This window comes from Oncorhynchus kisutch, linkage group LG4, assembly GCF_002021735.2.
Source record: "Oncorhynchus kisutch isolate 150728-3 linkage group LG4, Okis_V2, whole genome shotgun sequence".
In the NCBI taxonomy this organism is placed as follows: Eukaryota; Metazoa; Chordata; class Actinopteri; order Salmoniformes; family Salmonidae; genus Oncorhynchus; species Oncorhynchus kisutch.
This window is the reverse complement of record NC_034177.2, coordinates 32,806,678-32,817,244: the sequence shown is the minus strand read 5'-3', so window position 1 is coordinate 32,817,244 and position 10,567 is coordinate 32,806,678. Positions and strand designations below refer to the sequence as shown.

General features: G+C 41.0%; 1 protein-coding gene across 1 annotated transcript in view; it reads right to left on the bottom strand.

Moving 5' to 3' along the window:
* Window positions 1-3,856: 3,856 nt before the first annotated feature.
* The window catches only part of pclob (piccolo presynaptic cytomatrix protein b), a 113,408-nt gene continuing 106,697 nt past the window's right edge, over window positions 3,857-10,567 (bottom strand). The window contains exons 32-34 of the mRNA XM_031821403.1: window positions 9,058-9,201; window positions 8,491-8,636; window positions 3,857-7,702 (exon numbers count right to left, since the gene is read on the bottom strand). Coding sequence (XP_031677263.1) covers window positions 7,559-7,702; window positions 8,491-8,636; window positions 9,058-9,201 — 434 coding nt within the window. The 3' untranslated portion in view covers window positions 3,857-7,558. The remainder of the gene's footprint in view (window positions 7,703-8,490; window positions 8,637-9,057; window positions 9,202-10,567) is intronic.

Sequence of the window (10,567 nt, the reverse complement as noted above, 5' to 3'; positions counted from 1 at the left end):
TACAAAAAGTAAACGAGAGGAGGTCAAACCACGTCTGCACTGCTACGCCATCTTGGGGAGGTTCAAATTTTTGGGAGGGTATGATATTTGTGCATCTATAACTTTCTCACTCCTTATTATTCACAATTCATTTAGGATTATCCATAATCAAGATAGCATCCATATTCATGCAGAAGTGTTTAGAAACATATTTTATTCTTATTTACAATTTAAGTGACCCCAAAAGGGCCATATTTAGATTGTGTATAAATGCAGGAAATTATTATCTTATTATCTTTAGATACCCAAACAAATTCTGACATAGGACCCCCAGACCACCCGCCAGGTTATGTCTTCCCCACTTCTAAAACCAAAGTTGTGCCCCTGATATAAACTACACTGAAACTAATTTCCCACATAATATGAGATAGCCTATAGACAAGATTAAGTTAACAAAAATCTGATTAGTGACAATATCAGGCCTATCAGTTGTTAAATTGTACATGAAGAGATGGTCGCATCTTGTAATTTACAGATGCAGGGAAAGGAGGATCACTTTATCAAAGTAACCTGCAGTTAATATCATTTTGATCATTTTGATTTCTATATAGTACTAGAAAGGTCATATTCTGCAGTTCCTATGACACTTACCTTCATCATATAACTACAAATTTAAGAGGTGCAGCTCTTTTTCCAAATTTCACTTTTTCCAAGAATATCTGTGCTGGCACGGCAGCATTGCTCTGGCTAGTAAGCAACAACTAGTAACATAAAATAGGCTACAGTGGATGAATGAACGATAGAAACCAGATAGAAACTGATAATGGTGCATGTAACTTCAATGAACTGAATGAAGAGGATGATTGAATTTGATTGATCTGAATAATGAGGATGATTGAATTTGATTGATCTGAATAATGAGGGTGATTGAATTTAGAACAATAGTGTAATGATTTGTGGGCGGTCTAATTATTTTATTATGAAAGGCTAGAAATTGTATATATTTTCCCCTCAGGGAGTCAAATAAGACACTGAGTACAACATACAATGTGTGTAGTTCACAGTGGCAAGCCAAACAAAACGAATCATTGCAAATGCTGCAGAATTTAGATGAGTTGGGGTTGGATGGAGGATCAGATATTGAGCTTTAAATCAACAGTTGCTGATGAAGAGTCTTCATCTGATTCTGATGTTGACTTCAAGCCTCCTCTTCCAAGCCTATCAGCAGAAAAACCAGAACAGAGCCAACTGAGACGGTGATCCCAACTGCCAAGCTGAGACAGGAGTCTGAGAAGGATGGCACTGTTTGGGTAGAAAAAAGAGTGACAAGTTAATTTGACATGCAGATGTTGCGGCACATCAGAGATTGTACTGTTGCTCATGCACACAGAAAAGGAATCAATACGTGTGACATGTCTATGGATGAACTCAGGTCATATGGCAGAAAGAGAATGGTTGTGGAGTCATTTTGGTTTGATAGGCATGGGGTGGACTTTTTCAGAGAGAACATGCCACCGCTACAGAGAGATTATGCAACACCTGAAACAAGGCCCATAAAGACTATGTGACAGATCAACAGATTTGTTTGTAGGTCTTGCTCACACAAAGCCCCGAAGCTGTGTGCTGACTGTGGATCCAAAGCTTAAAGATTGATTAATGTGTAAAGGCATGGGGACATATACACTGGAAGCTTCATTAAATAGTACCTGCAAAACACCAGTCTCAACATCAACAGTGAAGAGGCCACTCCAGGATGCTGGCCTTCTAGGCAGAGATGCAAAGAAAAAGCCATATCTCAGACAGGCCAATGAAATGACATGATTAAGACGGGCAAAAGAACACAGACAGACTGGTGTTTTGCGGGAACTATTTAATGAAGCTGCCAGTTGAGGACTTGTGAGGTGTCTGTTTCTCAAAATAGGCACTCTAATGTACTTGTCCTCTTGCTTAGTTGTGTACCAGGGCCTCCCACTCCTCTTTCTATTCTGGTTAGGGCCAGTTTGCGCTGTTCTGTGAAGGGAGTAGTACACATCGTTGTACGAGATCTTCAGTTTCTTGGCAATTTTTCGCATGGAATAGCCTTTATTTCTCAGAACAAGAATAGACTGACGAGTTTCAGAAGAAAGTGCTTTGTTTCTGGTCATTTTGAGCCTGTAATCAACCCACAAATGCTGATGCTCCAGATACTCAACTAGTCTAAAGAAGGCCATTTTTATTGCTTCTTTAATCAGAACAACAGTTTTCAGCTGTGATAACATAATTATTGCAAAAGGGTTTTCTAATGATCAATTAGCCTTTTAAAATGATAAACTTGGATTAGCTAACACAGCGTGCCATTGGAACACAGGAGAGTTGGTTGCTACAATAGTCATTTACAACATTAACAATGTCTACACTGTATTTCGATCAATTTGATGTTATTTTAATGGACAAAATATGTGCTTTTCTTTCAAAAACAAGGACATTTCAATGTGACCCCAAACCTTTGAACGGTAGTGTATATTTTCGCGGACCCCCATGCCTTACCTTTGAGTATCAAATTTAATCCTTTACAATGTGATGCATCTGAAGGGTTTTACAAGATGCACTACCTTTACAAGCACTATGAGTTACATACTTGTTACCGGGCCAAGGATGTTGTGCCAAAAGCTGGGCCTGCATAGCCGTTGGTTGCTTCGCTAACAAGACAAGTTTTATTATATGTATAGCAGAGACTTGGTGTTACAGTAAACATCACACGATCGCCTAGTCTACTGTATATGTTTTGCCTATGGGTTGTGTCCTTCAATATTGGTGATACATTTCAATGTAAAACGGCCTGTGAAAACAATGTAACCAATCTACTGTATATATTATGTATCAGGTGACAGAGGCCATGTTTGATTGGACAACAGATGAGCCAGTCTGATAGTCCAATCCAGAGGCAGGGCAGGGCAACACAGCCGGAATGCTTGGGATTGTTGGCTGTCAATCATTGCTAAGCAACCACACACCGTCTAGCTCGTCCTCTCACCTGCTCTCTCTCACCCCCCCTCGCTCTCACTCACAAACACACACAAGTACACACACATACACATAATCTCGCTCTCTTCTTCACACAGATGTGTGAGCAAGGGAGCAATTATTCCATGGTAATGTATTCTACAGTGAGATCTGCCTAGACAGAGAGAGGAGAAAAGAGGAGAGAAGTAGAGCGAGTCAAAGGAAGGACATGGTAGTGCTGAAAGGCAGGAGGCCTTGACAGATAATAGACAGAGATGGAGATAGAGCCCCCAGTCTCTCTCAGTTAACTGGCGATGCAGAGGTGCTAGAGCTAGACTAATGGTTACTATATACACTCTCTCAGCACAGCACAGGTCTTTGTTTGTGTATGTTTGTGTGTGTGTGTGTGTGTGTGTGTGTGTGTGTGTGTGTGTGTGTGTGTGTGTGTGTGTGTGTTGTGTGTGTGTGTGTGTGTGTGTGTGTGTGTGTGTGTGTGTGTGTGAATGTCTGTGCCTGCGTGCGTGAGAGCGTGCATGTGAGTGTACAACATGTGTAGTGTCCAGAAGCGGTATTTCTGTGCTATGGTCCATAACAAGCCATCACCGAGAGGCTGCTTTCCCATGCTGTACATACAGTGTACATACAGGAATGATAGTATTACTATAATAATACATGTATGTACATGAGAGCAGAAGGTAAATATTATAGATGCATAATACAGAACACACTCAAAGATGTAACCAAAACTCCATTTAGGTTGTGGAATAAATCTCTTTTTATATTTATTCTTTAAATTTTAGGGAAACAGCCTTTTTTACAGCACAATTTGCATAATAATATCTTAACACATCCTGTGTACAACCACAAAACCAGAACGATAGATTCCCCATTTTTACACTGAGTGAAAAACAAGACCATTTTACAAGCATAATCTTTATACAGTCGGCATACAACTTCCGATAAATCTATACATATTATCTCCCTCTTTTTGAACATATCTGGAAGCAAAATATTGACAGACATGCAACATCCAGTGTGGTAACAGGAAGTCTCAAACAACTGAAATTAAGTAGATTTGTCCCCTCTGGTTGGCTGGGCATCTTTGACATAGTTTTACAGTCAGACACCCATGGGTTGACAACGCACGGTCAGATCACATAATCACCTTCTCACACACTCCACTAGAGACAGACAGACAGACAGGTTTTGTATTGTTTTGTTTTGTATTTCTGTTTTACACTCACATGCTCAAACCTCAGACAATACGAACAATCAATCTCTGTAGAAAATAAAAACACTTTATATTTACATGGATCAGATGAGTACGCCACATTCACACCCCTCACAGATACACACGTTTGATTGGTTTCATGGTTACTAGGAACGGACTGAGCGACAATGGATATTGACAATCTAGCTGAGTGTAATCTGAGGAGAACATGAAGGGGGGGACAGACCTGGAGTTGGGCTTTGAAAATGACCTCATAATTCTTCTCAGACTGAACATCATGGATTTATACATACATGTGTTGGTGGTTATATCAACCATACAGTTTGATGGTGTCTCCTCAGATATGAAGCAATATGTACCTTACATTGTCTGTGATTGTAGATTTAATTTGAGTTTTTCTTTTGCCATGTAAATTCAAAACAGTGTCATATGAACTCCTTCATACATCACAAACTCAAAATCATCTCAACATAAATATAAATACATAAAGACATTAACTGGAACAGCCACTTCCACTTGCATGTTATGACACTTTACACGGAACAAGGAAATCAGTCAACAATGTAATACTAAAGTGCACAAGCTTTATGTATATGACTGTATACAGGTAGTAAAAAAATGGATCTATATTTTTTTCTATTTTTCTTTAATAATATATAAATCAAAATAAATCAAAATTCTCTTCATAAGATACATATTTTCAGACGCAATGTTCACTGATATTACATGTTAAGAAAATGCATTCAAACACAAAGTCTATGTTGCATAGAATTACTTCAACAGAACCAAAACCATAGATTTTGCTTACAAAATAAGGTTGGCACGACAATTTAATTTTTGTAAAACTTTTTTACCTTTCTTTAAAATCATGTTTATTTTTTGTTTTATGAACATTCTGACATCTTGACTCATGAACATTCTGACATCTTGACTCATGAACATTCTGACATCTTGACTCATGAACATTCTGACATCTTGACTCAGTGTCTGCATTTCGAGCCTCTGATATGGACTTTATGTATTAGGAAATTGCATCTGTCACCCCTAGTTCCTCAGTGATATGCCTAGACACTAGCAGTCGGGTTGAGGGTAGTAGGTCTGTTGGGTCACCTGGTGATGTTGTTTACTATGATATATTCATAGTCTGGGTACAAATATTTAGCTAGCTAATATTCTAGCTAATATTCCCCTCCCTGCCACTCCTGTCATTTACCAAAGACACAGAGTACAAGGAATGTAATGTAATAGCTGAACCGAGAAGTAAACCAGGCTACTATCGTGATGACTGACAGTAACATAGACCTATACTGTACATAAGTGTGTATCAGCATGTCCCGGCCATATGTGATGACTGGGCCATAGGTAATGACTTAGAGCATTGAGCAGAGACAGTGCCACAGGCTGGTTCACTGTGTTGTTGCATTACCCCCACTTACACTGACACCGACTGCACAGTGTACAATTTGCAGTGTACTGTGTACAGCATGATGTTGGATGTTAATAAACAAACCACACATTGATTTTTAAAAGAACAGTTCACACTTTCTTTTTACGCTAATCTTTGAGAGGAAAATAGGCCATGTGTGACGACATTAAGACACACACACACACACAGCATACAGAACCAGACTGTGATGGCACACACCGAGAGGACAGGTGTGTTTACCTGTTGCTTTGACATAGAACAGGTGAGCGGCCCAGTCTGGGGAGCAGAGCACTTCACCAGAGAGATGCCACACATCCCTCTGTCCGATTGCAGGTCGGGCAAAGTGGCCAGCAATCCAGGTTTCTCTCTCAAACAAGAGCTATTGTTTAAGCCTCCAGTCACGTGTGTGAAAGACAACACAAAAACATCAAGTCAGATGAGTCCAGTAAAATCACATGATCTTCCCCAGTCAGTAACATTCAGGACATAATAGGGGATAGCTTAAAGGGGAAGGGACCTGACATCCCCTTTCTATCTGTTATCTTCTCCCCACCTGTAAGAGGAGGGATATCCATGTGGAAGTTCTCCTCTAATGTCTCAGTTGTAAAATGAGTTCTACATTCACCATTTGAACCTCATTTTCCAATTTTTTCCAATGAATAACACCCAGTATAACTGCATAACGTCAGAGATAAAGTGATTGGATTGTCTGTGCTCCTTCCATACATACCTTCTGTACAGAATACATTTAGTCTTTAGAATAAACTGCACATGAGGAGACCCCTCGCATCATCTGCAATATCTGTATGTTTTATTGTTATAAACTCTATGTTCATAAATAACATTTCTCTGTACAGTGTGTCTTTGATATATTTAATATTCAGACATATATCTATCTACATCTGAATGTACATTAACACTTGTCCAGGTAAGGTCGAGTTGGAGTTTTATGGCGGTTGACAACTAACTGTAATAGGGAATTACCGCCACCTACTGGACGGAAGTGTTCAGATAATGTCAGCTTCAGTTACTGCAATATCAACCATAGATTTTCAATGTACATACACCTTGTTTTTTTTGTGTGTTTTTTTTTACATTACATGAATAGTATCATACAACAAACATTCCATACTTTGTCAAGCAGCTCAGGACAAAAAACAAATACATTGATTTGCACCCCACCGACTGACTGAATGACAGAAAGATTCACAGATCACAAAGATCTTAAAGTGGAGGCTATGATAAACCATAGACAACAGCATCAGATCCAGACAAAACAGAAAGGAGTAGTTCTGGCATGGTAATTACTCTGTGGTATTGCTGCACAGTCCTGGTTGACGTCAGGTTTTGCATCCGACATGTCCAGCAGAGAGCTGGGAGATAGTGAGATGTGTGTGTCCTCTTACAGCAGATAAGGGGACTTCTTCATTTCTCTCTCTCTGTGTGTGTGTGTGTGTGTGTGTGTGTGTGTGTGTGTGTGTGTGTGTGTGTGTGTGTGTGTTGGCAGCCTCTATCCAATCCGGGGTACAGAATATTTGGTCCAATCAGAAATCAGGATTGAGTCTCTGGCTGTTACTATCCAATAAAGAATCAGGGTACAGTCCATGTATGGCAGGGTGAGGGGATAGGCCCTCTTCCTTCCTTCCTTCCTTCCTTCCTTCCTTCCTTCCTTCCTTCCTTCCTTCCTTCCTTCCTTCCTTCCTTCCTTCCTTCCTTCCTTCCTTCCTTCCTTCCTTCCTTCCTTCCTTCCTTCATTCCTTCATTCATTCCTTCATTCATTCATTCATACAATAACACAAAGGAGATGAAGGGCACTCTGTAACGCAACTCATATCCCTTTTCCTCTTTTTCGTCCTCCTCTACGAGCAACCACTGACCAATACAATTCATTGACCTTCACTGACATCTGGTTGACCTCTCTGTGACCTCAAGTTGAACTCTCAGGACTGGTTGTGTGTGGAATTGACCAGCAGCTTGTGCCAGCTGACCACCCTCTTCCTCATGTCCACCTTGTCCAGCCAGATGTAGGCCTCTCCTATCAGGGTCTTCTTCATAAATTTACCCCCGTTAGACACCAGGAACAACTAGGGACAGGAGAGAACATACACATACTTGTAGTGGGTATCCTGTGTGTGTGTGTGTTTATGTTTTTTGGTTTGTTTGTTTGCGTGTGTGTGTGTGTGCGAGCATGTGTTTGGTTTTACTATCCTTTGTGGGGACCAGAAGTCCTCACCAGGATAGCAAAACAAGGAACACTCAGACAAATGGGGACATTTCGCCAGTCCCCACAAGAAAAAAAAGGCTATTTTAGGTTTAGGGATTTGGTTTAGGGTTACAGTTAGGATTAGGGTTACAATTAGGGTTAGGGTTTAGAAGTTAGGTTTAGGGTTAGGGTTTAGAAGTTAGGGTTAGGGTTAGGGTTTAGAAGTTAGGTTTAGGGTAAGGGGTTTAGAAGTTCGGTTTAGGGATAGGGTTTAGAAGTTAGGTTTAGGGTAAGGGGTTTAGGGATATGGTTAGGATTAGGGTTACAATTAGGGTTAGGGTTTAGAAGTTAGGTTTAGGGTAAGGGGTTTAGAAGTTAGGTTTAGGGTAAGGGGTTTAGAAGTTAGGTTTAGGGTAAGGGGTTTAGAAGTTAGGTTTAGGGTAAGGGGTTTTGAAGTTAGGTTTAGGGTAAGGGGTTTAGGGATAAGGTTAGGGTTAAGATTTTGAATGGGGATCAATTATTTGGTCTCCTCAGGGATAGTAAAACAAAAATGTGTGTGTGTGTGAAAAGTACAAGAATTACACGTATTAAACACACACACACACACGAGCCTATTAGAACAATTAACAGTCTGAATGAAGCAGGAAACCAGAGACATGTGTTTGTTACCTGCAGGGAGTGTCCGGTGGGGTTGAGGCTGAACCTAAAGGTCTCGTTGAAGGAGGGTTCTCTGTCATGTCGACACACTCTTGTCTTCTTCTTGATGATCCTCTTCTGAGTCGCCACATTAACAACGTACAGCTTCACATAGAGATCTACAGAGAGACAGAGTCAGACGGTCAGACAGTCAGTGAGGCAGACAGACAGACATGCACAGGTGCACAGTCTTGTACAGCTAACCTTGTGGGGACACACAATTCAGTCCCATTCAAAATCCTATTTTCCCTAACCCCTAACCCTAGCCCGTACTAACCCTAACCCTAAACTCAACCTTTAACGTAATTCTAACCCTAAGACAAATTCTAACCTTAACCCTGAACCCCTTAAAAATAGCAAAAATGTCCCCTATGTCCCCTATCGGTAAAGTGTTTGTTTGTTTAATATTCCTGTCCACACACGCACACACACACACACACACACACACACACACACACACACACACACACACACACACACACACACACACACACACACACACACACACACACACACACACACACACACACACACACACACCTGGTAGGTGGTCTGGGCTCTTGAACTTGTAAGTGATGTTTCTACACTGTAGAACCTCCAGGACCAGCTGGTCTCCCTCTTGTTTCACCTCCTTCTTCAAGGCCACCTTGATCTCCCCCATCATCTGGGTCTTACCCCCACCCCCTGGGGGAGAGGTAGTAAGAGGTGAGGAGGGTGAGAGCGGGAGGAGGGGAGGAGAGGAGAGAAGGGCAGGAGGGGGAGGCAAGACAGAAAGAGAGAGAGAGATACTTGAATCAGTTATAGAACCCATTGCCATTTATGGTTATGAGGTCTGGTGTCCACTCACCAACCAAATATTCACAAAATGGGACAAACACCAAATTGAGACTATGCATGCAGAATTCTGCAAAAATATCCCCCATGTACAAGGTAAAACACCAAATAATGCATGCAGAGCAGAATTAGGCTGATACCCACTAATTATCAAATCTAGAAAAGAGCTGTTAAATTCTACAATCACCTAAAAGGAAGCAATTCCCAAACCTTCCATAACAAAGCCATTGCCTACAGAGAGATGAACCTTGAGAAGAGCCCCCTAAGCAAGCTGGTCCTGGGGCTCTGTTTACAAACAGACGCCACAGAGCCCCAGGACAGCAACACAACTAGACCCAACCAAATCATGATTAAACAAAAAGATAATTTCTTGACTCTTTGGAAAGAATTTGCAAAAAAGGCTGTCAGTGTGCACACTGCCCACAAAATGAGGTGGAAAATTAGCTGCACTTCCTGACCTCCTGCCAAATGTATTATTATATGTATTAGACCATACAGTGGGGCAAAAAAGTATTTAGTCAGCCACCAATTGTGCAAGTTCTCCCACTTTAAAAGATGAGAGAGGCCTGTAATTTTCATCATAGGTACACTTCCAATATGACAGACAAAATGAGAAAAAAAATTCCAGAAAATCACATTGTAGGATTTTTTATGAATTTATTTGCAAATTATGGTGGAAAATAAGTATTTGGTCAATAACAAAAGTTTATCTCAATACTTTGTTATATACCCTTTGTTGGCAATGACAGAGGTCAAACGTTTTCTGTAAGGCTTCACAAGGTTTTCACACACTGTTGCTGGGATTTTGGCCCATTCCTCCATGCAGATCTCCTCTAGAGCAGTGATGTTTTGGGGCTGTTGCTGGGCAACATGGACTTTCAACTCCCTCCAAAGATTTTCTATGGGGTTGAGATCTGGAGACTGGCTAGGCCACTCCAGGATCTTGAAATGCTTCTTACGAAGCCACTCCTTCGTTGCCCGGGAGGTGTGTTTGGGATCATTGTCATGCTGAAAGACCCAGCCACGTTTCATCTTCAATGCCCTTGCTGATGGAAGGAGGTTTTCACTCAAAATCTCACGATACATGGCCCCATTCATTCTTTCCTTTACACGGATCAGTCGTCCTGGTCCCTTTGCAGGAAAACAGCCCCCAAGCCTGATGTTTCCAACCCCATGCTTCACAGTAGGTATGGTATTGTTTGGATGCAACTCAGCA